This window comes from Nerophis lumbriciformis, linkage group LG08 (genome assembly GCF_033978685.3).
Source record: "Nerophis lumbriciformis linkage group LG08, RoL_Nlum_v2.1, whole genome shotgun sequence".
Classification (NCBI taxonomy): Eukaryota; Metazoa; Chordata; class Actinopteri; order Syngnathiformes; family Syngnathidae; genus Nerophis; species Nerophis lumbriciformis.
In genome coordinates, this window is record NC_084555.2 from 26,013,823 (window position 1) to 26,036,628 (window position 22,806).

Sequence of the window (22,806 nt, forward strand, 5' to 3'; positions counted from 1 at the left end):
TTCTTCAGTGAAAAATAAAACTTATTTTTTTTCAAATTCAAGACAAAGTTATATGTTTTTGGTAACACTTTAGTATGGGGGACATATTCTAAGTAACAAGGACTTAATTTAGAGGTTTTTTTGACACTAGGGGAACATATTCCAAGTAACAAAGACTTAATTTAGAGTTTTTTGGACACTAGGGGAACATATTCTAAGTAACAAAGACTCAATTTAGAGTTATTTGGTTAGGGTTAAGGTTAGAGGGTTAGGGTTATAATAAAGCCATGCCGAATAAGGCATTAATAAGTACTTAATAATGACTAGTTAAGAGCCAATATGTTACTAATTTGCATGTTAATAAGCAACTAATTAATGGTGAATATGTTCCGCATACTAAAGTGTTACCATGTTTTTTTACTGGTGCACAAAATGAACCGTGCATGAACATCACCTTGTTCAAACAACAAAACCAACACCATCAGTGTGACTTCTGTTGTTGCCGTATCCGTAATACGCCGATGGGGAGAAATTTTTATTTACACAATGAGTCGGTGTGTCTTGACCTCCGCCGAACCCCTGAGCCCGACTCACCGAACCCCTAGGGTTCGATCGAACCCAGGTTAAGAACCACTGATTTAGAGCCTCTCATTAACCTAACATGCATGTTTTGGAGATCTTGGAGAAGGCTACCATGATATGCCACCATTTTATTTAGCAAAAGTGCAATTAATGTTAAATAAGCATGTTAATTTGCACTGAAAAGAGCTTCTTAAGTGGTCATGGTAGACCTTTTTTTTCTCCTCATGCAGCAGATAACAAAACGCTGCACAGTGGGTTGTGCCCCATTCCATATCACCAGAGTGAAACATGCGTCTGTTGGAACAAAATAATCTACGATGGCTCCGCAATACGCCCCAAGTCTGCGCTCTCGTTTGGCTCCTTTGCTGCTTTTCTTGCAGATAGGCTTTATTGTCATTTACTATTTTTACGTAGAAATTGAAAACAATGTGAATGGAATTACATTCAGGAACCTTTACTCGGGTAAGTCATTGCAAGTGTGAGTAACACAAATACTGCATAATAAATGTAAGTCTGTGAAGAGTGTTGTGAAATGATGAAAATTCCACTCAGTTCCATACATAGCTGCATTATGTGTCTTTCCAGAATTCTGGGACTGTTAATCTCTGATTCACTAGTTTTATTGACATTACATTTCAACAATATGCCAAAATGTGTAAGTGTTTTCTGTTTAAGTCTAATCTGTTTTTTCACTTCCAAATACACATCCAGAACTCCAGACCTGATATGCTTATATTGCAAATTATGTGCAAAAAGACTACACACAGAAGAGAAAATAAACATCGCAGTTACTGTGAGAAATAAAACTGACGTTATAATAGAACAAAATTTACAAAAAAAAGGTAAACAAAACGTTAAAAAATAGGTAAACAGGTAAAATACATTTTTTAAAAGTAGGTAATCATAGGACACGGAAGAAGGTAAAAATAGGCAAACAGGTGAAAGAAGATTAAAAAAAAGGAGGTCAAAATTAGGTAAACATGTACAAAACCCAAAACCAGTGAAGTTGGCACGTTGTGTAAAGCGTAAATAAAAACAGAATACAATGATATGCAAATCCTTTTCAACTTATATTCAATTGAATAGACTGCAAAGACAAGATATTTTAATGTTCGAACTGAGAAACTGATTTTTTGTTTTGCAAATAATCATTAACTTAGAATTTAATGGCAGCAACACACTGCAAAAAAGTTGGCACAGGGGCATTTTTACCACTGTGTTACATGGCCTTTCCTTTTAACAACACTCAGTAAACGTTTGGGAACTGAGGAGACCAATTTTTGAAGATTATCAGGTAGAATTATTTCCCATTCTTGCTTGATGTACATCTTCAATTGTTCAACAGACCGGGGTCTCCGTTGTCGTATTTTACGCTTCATAATGCGCCACACATTTTCATTGGGAGACAGGTATGGACTACAGGCAGGCCAGTCTAGTACCCGCACTCTTTTACTATGAAGCCACGCTGTTGTAACATGTGCAGAATGTTGCTTGGCATTGTTTTGCTGAAATAAGCAGGGGCGTCCATGAAAAATAATAAAGATTAAGATTAAGATTAGTTTATTTCAAAGGGGACAATGCAATTTCAAAAAACACAAGACTACACATGGTTAAAAAAGCCAGAATTAGCCAGAAGGCTAGTTTTCATCTGTAGTCCCCTGGCCATGATGTAAAAAAGGCAGTAAAATTACAATTTAAAAGAAAAAGAAAAGAAAGAGAGAGAAAAAGAAAAAAAGCACACAATACAAATATGATATGATAAAAAAATAAAATACAAAATCACAATATAACATTTATCTTAGCATCAAAATATGCTCATCAAGCTGTAGGCATTGATAAGCCACATTTTAATTTTTTTTGTGAAGGCCTTGTAAGTTGTGACCAGTTTAACCTCCTCAGGTACTGAGTTCCACACATTTGCACTCCTTACTGACCAGGCCGACTTACTGAAAGTGCTCCTGCGCAGAGGAATATAACAGTCACCTCTGACAGAGACTCGAATGACACGCTCACGGCTGTTTCTTTGGCTGATGAACTCTGCCAGAGGATCTAGAGTCAATTCATGCAGTACTTTATAGGTCACTTTTAAGTCTGCAAATGTGTGAAGACTGTCCCGGTTTTTGTATTTCTTTAGAATAACACAGTGATGATAGTGCCTTGGTTTTTTATCCATAACCTTAACTGCTTGTTTGTAGAAGATTTCCAAAGTTTTCTGACCAGCCTGAGACCAGCTAGTAAGGCAATAGTTGAAGTGACTGAAAATCATCGAATGCAAATACAATTTTGCAGCTTCAGTAGACATTTCATTTCGAATTGCACGGAAATTTGCGAGATTAAACTTGATTATTTTACACAATTTGCCAATATGGACTTTAAAGGAAAGCTCTGAATCTATTATTAACCCAAGATATTTATATTGGCTGACAATTTGTATTCTTTCTCCATAAATATGTATGTCGAGGTCTGATGATACTTTTTTTGTTTTAGTTACATACATGCCTACAGTTTTAGAAAGGTTTAGCTGCAGACAGCACTCCTGCAACCAAGTTGTAACATAGGACATTGTTTTAGTGAGTTTAGCAGCAACAATGTATTTGGTGGGTCGTCTGCATACATTAAGCATTCAGCATCAGGACAAACAGTGGGCAAATCATTAATATAAAGGCTAAAAAAAAGGGGGTCTAATATTGACCCCTAAGGGACTCCGGGGGTTAGCCTAAGAGAGTCAGATCTGCAGTTGTTAACTGATAGACTTTGTTCGATCATGCAGAGATGATTCAATCCAGCTCACAGCATTTTGAGACGTTGCTTGGATGGCAACATATGTTGCTCCAAAACCTGTAGATACCTTTCAGCATTAATGGTGCCTTCACAGATGTGTAAGTTACCCATGTCTTGGGCACTAATACACTCCCATACCATCACAGATGCTGGCTTTTGAACTTTGTGCCTATAACAGTCCGGACGGTTCTTTTCCTCTTTGGTCTGGAGGACACAACGTCCACAGTTTCCAAAAACAATTTGAAATGTGGACTCGTCAGACCGCAGAACACTTTTCCACTTTGCATCAGTCCATCTTCGATGACCTCGGGCCCAGCGAAGCCGGCGGCGTTTCTGGGTGTTGTTCATAAATGGCTTTCGATTTGATAGTAGAGTTTTAACTTGCACTTACAAATGTAGCGATGAACTGTAGTTACTGACAGTGGTTTTCTGAAGTATTTCTGAGCCTGTGTGGTGATATCCTTTACACACTGATGTCGCTTTTTGATGCAGTACCGCCTGAGGGATCAAAGGTCCGTAATATCATCGCTTACGTGCAGTGATTTCTCCAGATTCTCTAAACTTTTTGATAATATAACGGACCATAGATGGTGAAATCCCTAAATTCCTTGCAATAGCTCGTTGAGAAATGTTGTTCTTAAACTGTTCGACAATTTGCTCACGCATTTGTTCACAAAGTGGTGACCCTTGTCCCATCCTTGTTTGTTAATGCCTGAACATTTCATGGAAGCTACTTTTATACCCAATCATGGCACCCACCTGTTCCCAATTAGCCTGTTCACCTGTGGGAAGTTCCAAATAAGTGTTTGATGAGCATTCCTCAACTTTCTCAGTCTTTTTTGCCACTTGTGCCACCTTTTTTGAAACATGTTGCAAGTATCAAATTCCAAATGAGCTAATATTTGCAAAAAATAAAGTTTTTCAGTTCAAACATTAAGTATCTTGTCTTTGCAGTCTATTCAATTGAATATAGGTTGAAAATAATTTGCAAATCATTGTATTCTGTTTTTATTTACCATTTACGCAACATGCCAACTTCACTGGTTTTGGGTTTTGTAAAAAGAAGGCACAAAGTAGGTACACATCGGTAAAACATGAGGGGAAAAAGTGGGTAAAAGAAGGTAAAAAGTAGGTAAACAAGTAAAAGAAGGTGAATGAAAGTTAAAAAAAATGGTAAACATTGCTAAAATAAGGTAGAAAGGAAGGTAAAACATTGGTAAAAGAAGGTAAAGGGGAAGTAAAAAAAAATGATGTAAACATACTGTAGGTGAAATAAGGTATAAATCATGTAAACAAGTAAAATAACGTGAAAGAAGGTCAAAGGTAGGTAAACAGTCTAGGGATGTTCTCATTCATCCAGGTCATCCAGTTGTGATCGATTGAAGGCCCTGAAAAAAGGTAAATATAGATAAAAGAAGGTAAAAGCAGGTAAAGACATCAGTGAAAGAAGATACACATAAGGTATAAAAGAAGGTAAAACGTAAGTAAACAGATGATGGAAGGTAAAAGTATTCATAGGTGCAAATAAGGTAAATATAGGTAAAATAAAGTAAAACGTGGTAAAAACATAAATGAAAGAAGGTACAAAGTAGGTAACATGGGTAAAAGAAGGTAAAATAGGAAATAAACAAGTAAGCAAGCATACTGTAAGGAAAATAAGGTACAAAGTAAAGAAAATACATACCGGTAGTAGGAAAATATAAGTAAAATATTGAATGTTAATCATGTCAATCCACTTTGGTGATTTTTTTTTAAAAGAACAATGGTTTAATACCATGAATTTGATGTGGACATTCTTTTAAAATAGTGCCCTTGTTCTTTTGCAGTGTTCCAAGATTTGAATGTGATGGTCTTTCTGGGTTTTGGTTTCTTCAGCACTTTTTTAGTGCGGTATGGTTTCAGCGGCTCAGGGTTCAATCTTCTTGTAGCAGTCATGGCCACCCAATGGGCACTCATTCTTAATGGTATTGAGTCCTGGTATTACAGAGGCAAGATTTGGATTGACATGAAAAGGTACTGTATCACATTTAAATGACAATGTGTAGTATATTATTTTCTGACTCTACTCGCTTGTATTTACTAGGGGTGTAACTGTACGGCATCCTTATGGTCCGGTCTGGTCCATTTTCATTACAGTAAGGCAACAAAATGATAAACATAAAATAGCTTAGCTTTTGTGTTTAATTACACTCTGCCAACAGGACAATTACATACAAATCTCCTATAAAAAATATTACTTTTAATTCCACTACAAGAGCTAGAAAGTAGACTTCCTGTCCCTCACTTGAAATGTGTACTGATTGTGAAATCTGTAAGTACTGATACAAATGCATGTATTCCTTACACTCCTATGTTTGAATAAAGATATACTCCGGAATTTATTGTAATCATCTTTTCACCAAGCTTGGTGATTGCTGAGATGTGCACATCCTTGGTTCTCATCTCGATTGGAGCTGTGCAAGGCAAAACCAACCCTGTCCACCTTGTCCTCATGGCACTGCTGGAGGTATTCGGCTTTGTCTTGAATGGATGGCTCCTCCAGACCCTACTGAAGGTAATGTATAATCGTTGGTTTCAATACCCTAATCAGACCCGAAGAAATGGCACCTTCGTAAAACATGATTACGTTGTTTTGTGATTACAGGTTCGACCTTTGAACAGCATCATGCTGCTTCACATCTTTGCTGCTTTCTTTGGGCTTGTACTGACGAGGGTCCTGCACCGGAGCGAAACGGAATATGAGAAGGAGAAACTCAACCGCAAAACAGGATTGTTCTCCATGTTAGGTGTGTGGTTTGGTTGTGTGTCGGTTGATAATGATTAGACCCTCAGAGGACGTAGCACCAACACACAACTCCTAAATGGCCCCACATGTCACCCTAAACCCAACTGTTATATGCTCTTATGTTGGCGTCGTCGGTTTTGACTCTAGGTTGCAGAGCAAGGAAGGTAAAGTTCAGTGTTTCCATTTAAATGGAAAACACAGATAGTGCTAACCATATCTAGTGCAACATGGAAGTGCACGGAGACAGAGCAAAAAGCAAACTGATCCAGCACCTGCAAGGAGCAAATGGACTAGATTAACTAATGGAAAACAGGTGTGCTGGCAGGAACCAGAAGAGAAAGTGAAGGTGCAGCAAGACAAGGAATCCAACAGGAAGTAGAACCAAAGTATGAGCACCAGTCAAATTAGTCAAAACTGTCGTTAACATGCACTAAAAAGTAATTATTGCATGGATCTGGTAACTTAAAACCATCTTTTTAAAACCCAAATGTATTACGTTTTCTCAATTTTCTAATATCTAGAACAAATCTAGATAAACCACTAATTCAGCCCTTTGAGACACTTGTGATTTAGGGCTATATAAATAAACATTGATTGATTGATTGATCATTTGGTTTTGTTTACATTGTTTTTAAAGTGCCAAGAAATTCAATACAAAATTTCAAATAATCATATAACATCATTATTCACTTAAATTATTATAAATCTCTCAATTTGTATTTACTTCAGTGTAAAGTTAGCTTATCTGATACACATAGGATTATCATCAGTAGATAATACAAACTATAATAGTAATGGGATTATTATTAGTGCATCTCCTGGGGGTTAAGTCCCCCTGTCTTTAAAAACTTGGAAAGCCTGTTTCTAACTGTAATTATGGGCAATGAGATGCAAATGTGAAACTAGTACATAACTTTCTATATGCTGCCACAAATAGATTGTATATTTCTTCCATCACTCTCCTTGTTGCAAATTTTTGTGTGAATGCTTAAAAATGAGCTTTAATAATAACAGATTAGATTTATATAGCACTTTTCTAGACACTCAAAGTGCTTCACAGAGAAGTGAGAACCCATCATTCATTCCCACCTGGTGGTGGTAAGCTACTTTCATAGCCACAGCTGCCCTGGGGTAGACTGACAGTAGCGTGGCTCCGACCACTACCCATCATTCATTCACCAGTGTGAGCGGCACTGGGGGCAAGGGTGAGGTGTCCTGCCCAAGGACACAACGGCAGTGATTTTGGATGGCAAGAAGCAGGGAGCGAACCTGCAACCCTCAGGTTTCTGACACAGCCGCTCTACCCACTACGTCATGCCCCCCCACCCCCCCTCCCCCCATGATGTTATGACGTCTGTGTTGAGTGAAATTTGTAAATCAATCTAACATCTCTTTCTCTACAGGGACTGTGTTTCTTTGGATGTTTTGGCCCAGTTTCAACTCTATCCTCCTCTTGGAGCACCATTCTCCAGAAAGGCGGCTGAGAGCAGTGTGCAGCACATACTTGGCCTTGGCTGTCAGTGCTGTAGCATCCTTTGCTCTATCTGTGCTCTCCAGTCACAAAGGAAAAGTTAACCCAGTATGTTGTGGATATCAATTAAAATTAATCAAGTTAACAGTGGGATTTAACTTATATTTTCATTCTCCTGTTAGACCCATTTCCTGTCATGCTTATTCGCTGGTGGTGTTGCGGTGGGGGTTCCCATGCCAGTGATACATCACCCATGGGAGGCTATGACAATTGGCCTGACTGCGGCTGTTGTGTCAACCATTGGGTTCAGATATTTCAAGGTGTTGATCACAGCAAATACATGTTAAAGATTTGTCATCTAATAGTATCAATTACTAAGCACAACTACTCACTTTACAGAACCACATGCTGTTTGCCTTTGACTGTCATGATACGTGTAGTATTCTGAGCACACATGGACTCCCTGGACTTCTAGGATGGCTGGCTCACCTCCTGCTGCAGATCAAACACTGTGACGATCACACAACGTATGGAAACATGCACATTTTGACACATTCTTAAAGGGACTGTTTGCAACCCTTACACTTTTAGCTGTTTCTGGAGTATTTTAAGTGGACCTCTTCTGGTGTTCTGGTGAGACGTGCTCCACAATAAAGTTCATGCAACCCCTGCGTTTGCGCATGAGTATGAATCTAGGGAATGAGCAAATGTAGTAGTACACTGAAGGAATCTTACGGAATCAATCGTTACATTAATTAATGCTGTATCTTTACATTTTATATGCAAGTTTCACACCATAAACGGTCAAATTATTTAATTGTAAATTAAATCAAATGTATGTATCCTGTTAATATACACAATACAGTCAAGTATCAGGTGATATATACATATATATATATATATATATCACACTATATATATTTATATATATATATATATATCACTATATATATATATATCACACTATATATATTTATATATATATATATCACTATATATATATATATATATAGTGATGATTATTAGAAATCAGATTATCTAAGTGATGGGGTAGGACAGTATAAGCTTTTTTTTTTCTGCTCCTTTTCTTTTTAATTCTTCTTTCAGTATTATTATTTTATTTGCAGATTAAGATATTGTATTGGAGATGCTTAATTATGGTTAGCTTGTTGTGTTTAAAATAAATTGGTGACAAAAGTATGAATTAGGGTTTTTTTTCTGCTGAAAAGGAAAGCGTTGGATGCCTCCAGGTGTGGATTTTTGACATCTTTACATGAAACCATAACCTAATAAATGATACATTAGATTGTTTAACAGTTTGTAGTGTATATTCATGGACAGTGGGAAAAAAGAATGTATAACATAGTTTAAGGATTGTTCTCACGAGAACAGTTCCTTCAATACGCAATTACACATTTTGGCATTTCTTTGATTCATACTCATGCCCAGATGCAGGGGGTGCCTGAATCCCAAAGGGAGCTAGAAATGACGTAAACTATGTCTTAACACACACGCATTAGCTTAGTTTAGCTATCATTGAACGTATATGCTAGTATAACAACAACATGAACACAAATAGTTGCTTCTCTGGGACTGATTTTGAGAATATGAGTACAGGACTGCAGTGAGTGGCATTTATTAATTATTATTCAATATAATTAGCAATTGTAAAAACAGACATTTTTTTTATAAGAAATATGTTAAATTATTACCTAATAGTAGCATAAGCTATCTGGTGGTGTTTTTGTTATATTTTTTGGTTTAAATGTTTTTAACTTTGAGCAAGCTGCAGGTTGGCATTGTACATTATAATAAGTGACCTTTCACTTGCAGAGCTACTCGGTTTGCTGTATTTCATATATCTGCCCTCTTCATCACTCTAAGTACAAGCCTGATCATGGGGATCCTAACAGGTAAAATAATCAGTTATATACCTTATCGCCCGCATTTTGCATAATAATGTATAGAAACTCCAATGTAAATCTAATATTATGAGTCATTTGTAAGCTTGTCTCCTCCCTCTGGATGTGTTCAAAGGGCTAGTACTTAAGTGGGACATCTGGAGACCGCCTCAGGACAAAAAATGCTTTGATGATCAGGCTTACTGGAAGGTAAAGTAGCATCTGAAAACAAACATTGTTTGTTGCGTTGCTGCCCACCAAAAAGCATGTACCGGTACAGGTACCCTAAATTTTTAACTGTCTTTATTATCTGACAAAACACCTACTTGTGTTTCCTCCCACATTCCAATATTATGCATGTTAGGTTAATTGGACACCAAATTGTTCTGTCTAAAACAATTACAAAATAGTCATAATGCAAGTATTGATATATTTCAAGCCTTTATGGATCTTGCAAGTTTAATGATTAGGACTTACAGATAAGGAAAACAACATTCAGCGTCTCAGAAAATAAGTGTGACTATTGTGAAAATGTTCAATATTGTGCAGGATGAATAGGATACGATAAAATAAATGACAATATAACTTAAAGATACATGCTTTTTTGGACAGCAGTGTTATGTATAATACAATCTAAAAAAGACAACAAAATTATGTTTTTCAGTTTGAGCATCTTGCAGTGTGCAAGTAATTTGAAGAATTGGACCATGGACGTACAATACACACCATGTTTATAAAAGATGAATGCAAGACATGTTTTCTGCTCAAAACTTTTTTTAATGATGCCATGGTAGCCGAAGTGTGACCCCATTGTAAGAAATTAACTTAAATAAGAATTTAATTTGTCTAAGTCTATTTTAACAATAAACGACAAATTTCCCGGCTCACTTGATGTTTGACCCATACAAACATCCTACATGACAAGGTTTTTAATGTGTTTGTGAATGGTAATTCCCTCAATTACATATCATAACAAAATGTATTCCGACAGATGGAATAGTAAGCTTACACACAGGAATTTTGGACCGTTTGAGAATATTGAATTCCCAAAACAATTACACAAAAGTTGTACACAATTTTAACAACGCGGCTGGCTGCACAGTGCAGGTACACATTTTAAAATGTGTCACAGTTGAAAATATTCAACCTGTCAAGGAGTCTTATGATTTGTGCTTGTTTATGACTTAACCTTTTAAAACAGCAACAAAAATATAAATTATATTTGTCAACTCTGAACGCTAAAAAAAGGCTATGTAAGAAGTGATAATCACTGAAGCCTGGCGCATATTCTCATACGACATAGAAAGCAGTGTATAATAATGGACAGACACACTTGGGATGCGGTTATTGCCACAGATCCTCTGTACGTCCAAACTTGAAGACCAAACCCCTGAATAAAAAAAAAGGAAATATAGGAAGAAAGATCTGTTAGTTATTCAGCAAAATACAAGATCTTGGTCGCAAAGGACAACTCACTTACCCGAAGAAAATGAATGCATTCTGGAAGAAAATGGCTATGCCAGGGTACACAACAGGCTTCTCTGCAAAAGAGAACAGACATATTTTTTTTTAAACTAATACATTTGAACGTGGGAGGTATTACGGATAAAATGTCATTACCATATTTTCAGGAAACATCTTAAATTAAAAAAGTCTAAACTACAATAATTAATATTAATTCTTTGATTTCAAATCAGTTGTTCTGGTGTAAAGGTAATGAGCTAGGGTAAAGTATTTTTTCACAGCCCAAATACTTCTGACCAGACTGTATACTTGTACATAACTTTAGTAGCTGCATCATAAAAGCAAATAGATTAAAATGTAGTTGTGTCAAATTTACTCATAACTGTCGTACAGCAAAACAGAACACTTGTTAAGTGTGTTAAGTGGCAAGCAGACAAACAGGACTAACCAGGGACTACAAAACCACCGAACAGGATCCACATTGAAGCAATGAGTGAGCCAAAAGCCATCATGAAGCCAATGAAGAGCCACACACGAGCGCCTGCAGAAACAGATAAAAAAGGGTGGGCTTCTGGTTGACTGCTGCATGTAGTAGGTTGCATGAGGATAGTCATGGTAAATAAATTATACACCTAGACATTATGATGACACCCACAACTAAAATACTTGTATTATTGCGTTTGCAGTGTAATACTGTACTGTACAAGAAACACTTATCATGTAACAGTACTAAAATAAAATTGAATTACCTTATGAAGTGCCCTGTGAGCAAATACATTAGCTCATCGTGTCTCTAATGCATACCTGTCTGTCCCATGCAGCCTTCACTGTAGCTGTCACCTCTCACTTGGCCATTTGACACAGCGTTTATCCTAAATAGATCAAAGTAGACACAATCCACAATCCAATTACAATATTATTATAGTGACAACAGCTTATAGACTTGTGGCACGGCTTTCCTCAGCAAGAGGAGAGTCATTTGTAATTATTGACTAAATGTAATTTAATGTATTGGGTTAGAATTAGGGATGTTCCGATAAGGGTTTTATGCTGCCAATTATGGTACCTATCGTCCATGAGTAGAATCGACCGATACCAATACAGACAGATCACATTAACTATTAAATGTAAATGTATTAACTTACATTTTTTTCCATTTATTTACGGTGAGTGCTAATAATAGTTCAACAATATCAACACAATACTTAAACTAGTTCCTTACTCTCTTCATTTGAGTCACACATCAAGAGTGTTACTAAAACGGCCTCATCTCCGTAATATTGCTAAAATTTGTTCCATTTTGTCCACTAGCGACGCTGAGATCATTATTCATGCGTTCGTTACGTCTCGTCTCGATTACTGTAACGTATTATTTTCAGGTCTCCCTATGTCCAGCATTAAAAGATTACAGTTGGTACAAAATGCGGCTGCTAGACTTTTGACAAGAACAAGAAAGTTTGATCATATTACGCCTATACTGGCTCACCTGTACTGGCTTCCTGTGCACTTAAGATGTGACTTTAAGGTTTTACTACTTACGTATAAAATACTACACGGTCTAGCTCCGTCCTATCTTGTCGATTGTATTGTACCATATGTAAGCATTCAAGTCCCATCTTAAAACTAATTTGTATACTCTAGCCTTTAAATAGACCCCCTTTTAGACCAGTTGATCTGCCTTTTTCCCCCCGCTCTGCCCCCCTCTCTTTCGTTGAGGGGCGGGCACAGGTTCGGTGGCCACGGATGAAGCGCTGGCTGTCCAGAGTCGGAACCCGGGGTGGACCGCTTGTCTGTGCATCGGTTGGGAACATCTCTGCGCTGCTGACCTGTCTCCGCTCGGGATGGTCTCCTGCTGGCCCCACTATGGACTGGACTCTCACTATTATGTTAGATCCACTATGGACTGGACTCTCACAATATTATGCTAGATCCACTCGACGTCCATTGCACCGGTCGCCCCCACATCTGCGGTCCCCTCCAAGGTTTCTCATTGTCCCATTGGGTTGAGTTTTTCCTTGCCCTGATGTGGGATCTGAGCCGAGGATGTCGTTGTGGCTTGTGTAGCCCTTTGAGACACTCGTGATTTATGGCTATATAAGTAAACATTGATTGATTGATTGATTGATTGATTGATTGATTGAATTGTTTGAACTAAACAAGGTCAATAGTACACAATAACTAAAGAAAAAACTATTATATATTAATCATTTAAATCCTCACAGTCAATTTGTGTCCAAGGAATCCTTCCCTGAGTTTGTAAATATTAATAAAAAAACAACCCAACAAATATTTTGAGAAAATAAAAATATCGACCAAATCACAATTTACATGGATCCGCCTTCCTCTTACGTGTCGTGTACTGACACACCAACAGTGTCATATTATCCTCTCTCTAGACTCTTTTTAATCTACTTGTTAATTTCCTGTTAATAACTGCTTACTTTCTGCTGTAAAGTGGTTACTAAGCACCTATTTCTTGGTGTTGTTTGAAGTTAGCTTAGCTTTTAGCACGCCTGTTCCTGGCTTGCTCTCAGTGTGCTACCTCCAGTGATAATACATGATCATGTTATTTAAGAGACTAAGACATGCAGCTAATTACAAATTGCTTAGGGGAACGGCTCCACACTGAGTATGGAGACACATAATTAGCTGTTAGCCGCTTGGCAGTGGGGATCAGCAATTGTGATCAGCATTAAAAGGCATTAATCAGCAATGGCTATCACATAATTTTTTCACATAAATTGTCTATATACAAGTTTCACACCATAAACAATCAAATATAGTAATGATGATTAAGAATCAGATTATCTAAGTAATGGGGTAGGACAGTATAAGCTTTTGCTTTTTTCTGCTCCTTTTCGGACACACCATGTTTCTTTCTAATTCAGTCTGGTGGCCGATCGATCGGCACATTCCTTGTTAAAATGAGGTTAAATTATAGTACTAGTAGCAAGGAGAGGCACTGTATGAACACTCCACCTGTCACATGGAGCAAGTGGAAGCTTCAGACATGTTGAGTAAATGGTATTGATTTTCCTACATGTATTGGGATTTTATCTTTAGGATGTTGTTTGCATGTACAAATTGGGATTGTATTGTGAGAGGATATCTGAGCACGAGATGGGATGCCCTCGAGCAAGAGACTGCACCTCTAGCCCTAAATCCGAAAAAAAATGGGAAAATCAAATGTTGCACCACATATTAAATCCATTATGTACATACAGTATGTGTGCATTGGTTGTGGTGAAAAAAACCCAAATAATCCATCCCCTGTTTGTTAAGACAGTCTTACATGAGAAAAGCCACTGTAGCGATGACTCCACATGTGTGATAAGCGTGGGGAAACTCTCCCTGTAGCGGATACTTCACTGCTGCATCTATGATGATCCACCAACCAGTGAAGAACTGCAATGAGACGAGATCAAATCAAAAAGCTTATATTTTGATACTGGCTGGCTTCAATATTATAACAGATGGTACAACATGTGTAAACTAAATACAAATCCAAATACCATTTTGCTGTACTAGTTACAATCAATAAGATCTATCTAAACAGCAGACATTATACACCAAAATATACAAAAGCTGCTGAAGGTGTGTTGGACGGAGAAGCAGCTGGAAGGAGACACTATAGAAGTCCACTCTCCAAGGTAAATGCTGTACATTATAACTACATTTTGTCATAAACTACTGTAGTTGTTTGTAGTACATTATATTGCCTTCATACAATATATCTTATCTAAAAGTTTTTTGGTTTTTTTTAAACGGCATGCTACATTTTAAATGTGTGCTATTTTGGTTGGGGCAAGCACCAATTATGTTGATTTCAATTAATTTCAATGGGTGACCCTGATATGAGATACACAATGTTTTGAGTTAAGAGCTTGATCAAAGAACCAATTAAGCTTGTAAGTTGAGGTACGACTGAAAGCAAGGAGCTCGTCTGAGCAGGGTTCCGGGTTCACTGACCTGCTGCATGCCTCTGAGTTGGTCAAATGTAATTCTAAATCAGGGATTCTCAAACTGTGGTGTGTGGTGCTCCATCTAGTGGTACGCCAAATAATCACTTGATTGAAGTAGTGTTTTAGTTTACTATAGTCAAACACATTGTTACTGTCCAAACTGTATGTAATGTTAGAGTGGCCAAAAATATTGAATATACTTGTTGAATAAGATAGCTGCCTTGTTTTTAATTAATACCTACGCCTACTACTCTACTGTGTTTTAATGTTGGTCATTACAGTGGTACTATATCTCTTCAGCCTCCTACCATCAGGCAGACGATACAGGAGCCTGAAATCCAGGACTACGAGACTGACAAACAGTTTCTACCCACAGGCCATCAGGCTTGTGAATGCTAACTTGTGAATGCTAGCCCCCGCCCCGTTTTACTTTTATCTTTTTGAACAAAAGACAGCTACCATGACCACCCCCCAACTGTGAACCATCACTGTAGACACTTTTCACCTTTGATCATTAAAGACACTTTAACTGCTGCTGTGACCCAAGGTCACCTCCATATTTATACTGTTGACTGTCAATCAGAATGTGCAATAATGTTATGTTACTTACTGTGCCTTGTATATACATTTTTATTTTTATTTTTATTTTAGCTAAGTACCGTGTGACTTGTTGAAGGGTGGACTAGCAAAGTAAGATTTTCATTGTACAACAAACTGTCTGTTTAACTGTGCATATGACAATAAACAATCTTGAATCTTGAATCTTGGAGAGCCAAGTGTTTTCTGAGGAGGTACTTGGTGAAAAAAGTATGGTAACCACTGTTTAGATTATAAATCATGCCTCTCACTTGTATAGTAGAAGGTTGTGGCCATAAACAGAGAAGTTGGTCAACTTTGACATTCAACTTAGATCCGGAAATGCCGAGGAAGACATGCAAAGACGCTCTTTTGCGGTCACCTTTTTTTCTTTTTTTTTTAAACCTGCGTAAAGATTGTGATTCATTTAAATTTAAATGGGAAGCTTCAAACATCCCATCAGTCAGCATCCCCGTGAGATAAACATTGTACAGTAGGGGTTACTTTTAATATGTCCGTTGATGGAGGTTTTTTAGAGTGCTTTGTAGGCGGAAAAGAGCGAATCCCATTACCTCCATTGCTAGCTGACTCTTTCTAGCGATTACTAGTTAGAATGCAAAAAAAGAAAAACATATGTGTTCTTGTCTTACATAAGGATTAATGAATGATAGGCAAAATTCCCCAAAAAAGTGCAGTTCTCCTTCAAAGGGCGCCTTGAGGAAAGCCTCAGTCATGTAAATCAGAAGTTTGGACCCCTATGTTCTAAGTTTGCAAGCAAGATTAAAATGTCAATTCGAGGTTCGGTCAATGTGTTTACAGTGGTCCAAGTTTCTCTATACCAGTGATTTTCAAACTGTGGCACGCGGGCTCCATCTTGTGGTACTATATATGGAGTATCACTGTTGATGATGTTTGTGCATTGTGTGTAATGTTACATCTATCCATCCATTATCTACCAGTTGTCCCTTTTGGGGTCGCGGGCGTTGCTGGAGCCTATCTCAGCTGCATTCGGGCGGTAGGCCTGAACAAGTCGCCACCTCATCGCAGGCTCCCACACAGATAGACAGACAATATTCACGCTCACAAACTAGGGCCAATTTAGTATTGCCAATCAACCTATACCCAGGTACCGTACATGTATTTGGAGGGAAGAGAGGGAGGGAACCCATGCAGTCACGGGGAGAACATGCAAACTCCACACAGAAATACCCTGAGCCCGGGGATAGAACCCAGGACCTTTGTATTGTGAGGCACATGCACTAACCCCTGTACCACCGTGCTGACCGTGTAATGTTACAGTGGTCAAAAAATATTAAATGCACCTGTTAAAGAAAACCTCTGCTTGTTTTTAATACACATGCCTACAATGCTACTGTATTTTAATATTGGTCGTCATGGTGGTACTTGGACAGTCGAGTGTTTTCTGAGGTGGTACTTGGTGAAAAAAGTTTGAAAAACATTGCTCTACACCAGTGTTTTTCAACCACTGTGTCGCGGCACACTAGTGTACCGTGAGAGATAGTTTGGTGTGCCGTGGGAAATTATGCAATTTCACCTAATTGGTCGGAAGTATATTTTTTGCAAACCAATAATTATAAGCCGCAAACAATGTGCCGTTGTAGAGTGCCTGTGCTGTCTGGAGATCAGCAGAGTAACCATGTAATACTCTTCCGTACCAGTAGATGGCAGCATTGCTTTGTAAGCCTACTTTGAGACAAGAGAATTAATGATGGTTATGGTTTGAAGTCATGCCGAATAACTGAGTCAGGTATTTGATGAGAACAGCTTTATATTGTCAATAGAGGCTATTGAGTTTAGTGAATTAGTGAATTATATTTATATAGCGCTTTTCTCTAGTGAGTCAAAGCGCTTTACATAGTGAAACCCAATATCTAAGTTACATTTAAACCAGTGTGGGTGGCACTGGGAGCAGGTGGATAAAGTGTCTTGTCCAAGGACACAACGGCAGTGACTAGGATGGCGGAAGCGGGAATCGAACCTGGAACCCTCAAGTTGCTGGCACGGCCACTCTACCAACCGAGCAATGACGGTTTCGTTTTTAACATTTTATGCTTGTGGTGTCTGTCATATATTGGTTACTCGGGTCACAGGACAATACCGGAACCATTGTAAGGAAAACTAAAGGGCGGGGGACACAGGATATGATGACATGGGTTGTGTGTTGGACACCTGGAATTTGAAAAAGTAAGAGCGGGAATAAAAGGCAGAAAAAGACAATAAACTTTCTTTTGGTGTATTATTAAGCTTAGATTGCTAATAAGTGACAAGTTTGGCACACAACTAGTGTTGTAACGATACCAATATTTTGTTACCGGTACTAAAATTATTTTGGTGCTTTTCCTAAGTAAAGGGACAGATAGACAGACAACATTCACTCACATTCACACACTAGGGCCAATTTAGTGTTGCCAATCAACCTATCTCCAGGTGCATGTTTTTGGAGGTGGGAGGAAGCTGGAGTACCCGGAGGGAACCCACGCAGTCACGGGGAGAACATGCAAACTCCGCACAAAAAGATCCCGAGCCCGGGATTGAACTCACGACCTTCGTATTGTGAGGCACATGCACTAACCCCTGGTTCACCGTGCTGCCCTCTGAAGTAACATATTGTATCATTTATCACACGTGCTGCCCTCTGCTGACGTATGAAGTAACATATTGTATCATTTATCATTCTATTATTTTGTCAACATTATTAAGGACAAGTGGTAGAAAATTTATTATTAATCTACTTGTTCATTTACTGTTAATATCTGCTTACTTTCTCTTTCAACATGTTCCGTCTACACTTCTGTTAAAATGTAATAATCACTTATTCTTCTGTTGTTTGATACTTTACAATAGTTTTGGATGATACCACAAATTTGGGTATCAATTTGATACCAAGTAGGTACAGGATCATACATTAGTCATATTCAAAGTCCTCATGTGTCCAGGGACATATTTCCTGAGTTTATAAACATAATATACGTTTAAAAAAAACGAAAGAAGATGTTGTGATGCCAAAACATATCGACGTAATCATAGTAGTATCGACTAGACCTACCCCTGAATGTTAGACAAGCCTCCTCTCTTCCTGTTTTTAAATCTCTCTTAAAAACATACTTTTATTCCATGGCTTTTAACACTGAGTGATATCCATCCTGCAATGGTGCCCCATAATACACCTGCTGTGATCCTGTTTTTATGTTTTTATGTTTTTATTAATTCTATTTTAATTATTTATTTTTTATCATGTTCTGTTTGTGTTGTGTTGTGTTTGCTCGGTACTCGTTTTATCTTTTAACCTGCTCATTGTACAGCACTTTGGCTACCCCTGTGGTAAATTTTAAATGTGCTTTATAAATAAAGTTGATTTGATTTGATTTGATAGATACGTTCCTGTACTTGATATCAATACAGTGGATGTTAGGTGTAGATCCACTAATGGCGTTTGTTTACATTTTGATGCCGGTGAGCTACGATGTGTAATGAAGCATGTTTAGCTATTCCTCGTCCTGCAAGAAACGTACTTTATTCATCGCATGGAGACCAGGATTAGTGATTTAAAGGTAGCTAAAACACTGCCGACGGCGGATGGACGTTAGCTGCTAGCGAGCTAGCCATGTCTTAAAGCACCTCTTCCTGAGGGCGTTTCAGTGTTATAACTTCACCTTTATCTTTAGTTTTTAAGCCAAAATGCGTCCTTTCTCCCTTTTGTGTCTACACACTGTGTCTGCTTGTAAGTACTCCGTGATTGTGTGCCGCCGAACATGCTCGTCTTCTCGGAAACCAGCAATGTCACGACGTGACTTCGACGCGGGTGAAGGACCAGTATGTTTCAGAGACGGTATCGTACCGAAAATGATTCATTAGTATCGCGGTACTATACTAATACCGGTATACCGTACAACCCTACACACAACAATGGCGACGAGGATGGGATAGTGTCCCCCTGGATTTTTTCAATGAAAAAAATGTGCCTTGGCTCAAAAAATTTTGAAAAACACTTCTCGACACAACAGCAGCACTCTTGTGTTTTTAAGAATTTGATATAAAATGTTTGTCTCCCTCGTTTCGAAGCTAACTCGGGGGCTGATATGGTGTCATTCCCGGGCCGGATTTGGCCCCCAAGCTGCCAGTTGAATAGTCCTAGTATAGATGATGGATGGATAGGAAAATGACTTTAGTTTATACACAATTAACCTGTTGGAGCAGATTATTAACAAAAACCGAGGTCAATAAACCAGCCTATTGTGCATGACACCCAAACGAATTTTTCGGTGACATTCAAAACTACTTTGTATTGTTAATCAACTATTACCAGAACTCCAGCAGCTATAGAGGCGATGGTGTTTCTTCTTTCACCCCAGTCCACATTGCACTCGCAGTCTCCGCACCGGATCCCGTCCAGAAACCCAGACATGGCTGAGGAAGGAAGTAAGGGACGGTAAAACAAGAATAAACACGTGACATAAATATCTCATGTGTAGCATACAGTACGAGAAACAAAGTCATCTTAGTGCGCAACTGCTACATAAGGGGTGATGCTCAACTATACGACAAACAGCTCGATTTCGGCATTGTAAGTCCAAAATAAATACTCTTTGACAATCAATCGACAGCGAATCTGTCGAAGCGTAAAAAAAGAAATTATATTCAACTATTTAGCCAGTGGATATGAGCACAGCTGTGTCGTAGGATTCTTTTGTTCGTCGCTTTGATACTACAGTACTAGCAAACATTTCCTCTAAGGTGCCTTCTTGCGAAGACGTCGCTGACAAATAAAAAAAGGTCTTACGACAGCGGCGTTCTTAAATCAAATTAGTATTACATTCGTGATATTTAAATGCGGTAAAGTCGTTTCTAAAGGGGAAAAATACCTTTTATTTGCGATATTTTTATGAGGACCCTTGGATCAGCCCGACTTTGCTTCCGAGCTCGGTTTAGCGCATGCGCAGTTCGCCCCCACCGTTTGTTGAAAGCAACTATTCATAGTGGTGCCTTCAAAGATTGTGGGACAAAATGGGCATTGTTCCGAATGAAAGGAAAAGAGCCAACTGTATTTATTATATTTATCGACCTCGTTAAACATGCTTAACATGGGTTTAAAAGTGAGCGGTTGAAAGAAATGAAATACTGTCAATCCTATTGTTTTCGTTAGACCATATAAAGTCCTGGTAATATGCAATATGTAATACTACACACCAGAGGTGGGACCAAGTCATTGTTTTGCAAGTCACAAGTAAGTCTCAAGTCTTTGCCCTCAAGTCCGAGTCAAGTCCCGAGTCAAGACAGGCAAGCCCCGAGTCAAGTCCAAAGTCAAGACTGGAAAGTCTCAAGTCAAGTCCTAAGTCCTGCATTTTGAGTTTCGAGTCCTTTCAAGTCCTTTTAACCACAGACTAATATATTAACACAGATTGTGTATGCTTTTCAAACGCTGTATTTATTTATTAAAACAAGTGCATTTTAAATTGCAGGAAAGAAAATTGTGCTGACATTGCACTTTATAATAGCACTATTAACAAGTCATTTTAAACATTAACTCATTCCTTTACAGAACAAACACATTGAAAAATAAAGTGCAAATGTACTTATTTGTACAAAAGTGTTAACATTGAAAAAACATGACATATACGTGAACATAACAAAAAAGTTGTACTTTTTATATGTCAGGGCCCCATGCTGCATTGCATTTGCAAAAGACCAAATTAGCCAAGAGTCTGTCAGTCATTTGTGCACGACGGGGGCGTAGTATGATGCCACCATGGCTGAAAACTCGCTCCACTGGAGCACTGGAGGCAGGCACTGCCAAGACTCTCATGGCCACTCGGAACAGTGAAGGAAGAGTCTTCATGTTCAATGCCCAGAACAAAAGGGGGGAGAGAGTTGTTTTGGGTTGGTGCACTACTTGTAAGTGTATCTTGTGTTTTTTATGTTGATTTAATTAAAAAAAGAGGGGAAAAAAATTATTTCTTGTGCGGCCCGATACCAATCGATCCACGGACCAGTACCGGGCCGCGGCCCGGTGGTTGGGGACCACTGAGGTAAACAACCAACAGTATGTCAGAAAGCTAGCTAAAACGGTACACATATTCATAATATAGTATACATTTTAACTGACCTTTATTTTACTATTTTTGTCTTTTTTTAGGTGGCTAAAATACGCGGTGCTGCTGACCGCCGTCTAACGTTACGTGTGATATATTGACTAACATAACCCTGCTTAAAAAAAATCACTGAACAAAAAGTATGAATAAGGTAGTGAACTGCAACAGATTCCCATGTTTGCAATAACGTTATAACGTTAGCAGTGAGTTTACAGCCTCACTGATTTAACTACACAGCAAATAAAAGTCACGTTACTTAGCCAATAAACGTTATCTTACATTCAAAACTTACCCTTCTTTGTGCAACTTCAAATGCCGGACGAAGTTGGAAGTTGTTGCCTCTCCATCAGTAATTTTCGAACCGCATGTGTTGCATACTGCAAACCGTTTTGTGTTGACCACCTCGTAATTTTTATACCCAAACAAAATTATTTTAGGTACCTTTTTTTGTTCACTGGCGTGTGGTTTGGACATGTCTTCTTCGTTGGTTGTCCTGCAATTTGATTGGATGAATGCTGTGTGATGAAAACAAAGTAGATCTAATTTGATTGGCTGTTGTACTGAGAGCACACCAGCTGACACACGCAACGCTGATAGACAAGTACACAATGAAAAATACGGAGCGCTCCCGAATAACTTTTTCATCTTTGGGTTTTGGGGAAAGTAGCAAGTCATGTCAAGTCATGTCAATTCAAAAGGCTCAAGTCCAAGTGAAGTCACAAGTCATTGATGTTAAAGTCTAAGTCGAGTTGCAAGTCTTTTCACATTTTGTCAAGTCGAGTCTAAAGTCATCAAATTCATGACTCGAGTCTGACTCGAGTCCAAGTCATGTGACTCGAGTCCACACCTCTGCCACACACCCATTTTACCACTAAGTGTGATGACTGCTGCGGTATTTCCGGTACATGTTTCACAATACATTTTTACAGTATAAAGTATGAAACATTATGGCTGCATTACTGCCACTGAACCCTATATATATTATACAGTATTTTATTCGACCATATTTTTCTCTTTTGTGCATTTACAAAACATTGATTAGTTTTGTCGGTGATGTCATCTGAGTCACATGAGGCCTTAATGCCTGCTGCTGGACCTTAACCTTCCTCTTGTGTTAGCTTTCTGTTACCATCTCTTATGTTAACGGGTCGGTTTTGACCCATGTCTTAAATCAGCTGTAAAATACACTAAAAAC

At 38.3% G+C, this 22,806-nt stretch overlaps 2 protein-coding genes across 2 annotated transcripts; one reads left to right on the top strand and one right to left on the bottom strand.

Moving 5' to 3' along the window:
* Window positions 1–878: 878 nt before the first annotated feature.
* On the top strand, window positions 879–10,308 carry rhd (Rh blood group, D antigen). The gene is made up of 10 exons (XM_061968543.2): window positions 879–1,023; window positions 5,169–5,355; window positions 5,746–5,896; window positions 5,987–6,128; window positions 7,531–7,706; window positions 7,781–7,918; window positions 7,998–8,125; window positions 9,432–9,511; window positions 9,636–9,709; window positions 10,164–10,308. The coding sequence occupies exons 1-10, from the start codon at window positions 879–881 to the stop codon at window positions 10,188–10,190; spliced, it is 1,248 nt and encodes a 415-aa protein (XP_061824527.2). The 3' UTR covers window positions 10,191–10,308.
* tmem50a (transmembrane protein 50A) lies at window positions 10,256–20,464 on the bottom strand. The gene is made up of 7 exons (XM_061968542.1): window positions 20,385–20,464; window positions 19,826–19,929; window positions 14,256–14,368; window positions 11,768–11,835; window positions 11,412–11,504; window positions 10,980–11,040; window positions 10,256–10,889 (listed from the first exon to the last, which is right to left on the bottom strand). The coding sequence occupies exons 2-7, from the start codon at window positions 19,925–19,927 to the stop codon at window positions 10,844–10,846; spliced, it is 483 nt and encodes a 160-aa protein (XP_061824526.1). The 5' UTR covers window positions 19,928–19,929; window positions 20,385–20,464; the 3' UTR covers window positions 10,256–10,843.
* Between the last annotated feature and the right edge of the window lie 2,342 nt (window positions 20,465–22,806).

Excerpts from the sequence above, each read along its gene's own strand:
- rhd (XM_061968543.2), top strand. The coding sequence starts at position 879 with ATGGCTCCGCAATACGCCCCAAGTCTGCGCTCTCGTTTGGCTCCTTTG. Across the intron at positions 6,129-7,530 it reads AGGATTGTTCTCCATGTTAG|GGACTGTGTTTCTTTGGATG; the intron begins GTGTGTGGTTTG and ends CTTTCTCTACAG. Across the intron at positions 9,512-9,635 it reads GATCATGGGGATCCTAACAG|GGCTAGTACTTAAGTGGGAC; the intron begins GTAAAATAATCA and ends ATGTGTTCAAAG.
- tmem50a (XM_061968542.1), bottom strand. The coding sequence starts at position 19,927 with ATGTCTGGGTTTCTGGACGGGATCCGGTGCGGAGACTGCGAGTGCAAT. Across the intron at positions 14,369-19,825 it reads CTATAGCTGCTGGAGTTCTG|TTCTTCACTGGTTGGTGGAT; the intron begins GTAATAGTTGAT and ends GTCTCATTGCAG. Across the intron at positions 10,890-10,979 it reads AATGCATTCATTTTCTTCGG|GGGTTTGGTCTTCAAGTTTG; the intron begins GTAAGTGAGTTG and ends TTTTTTATTCAG.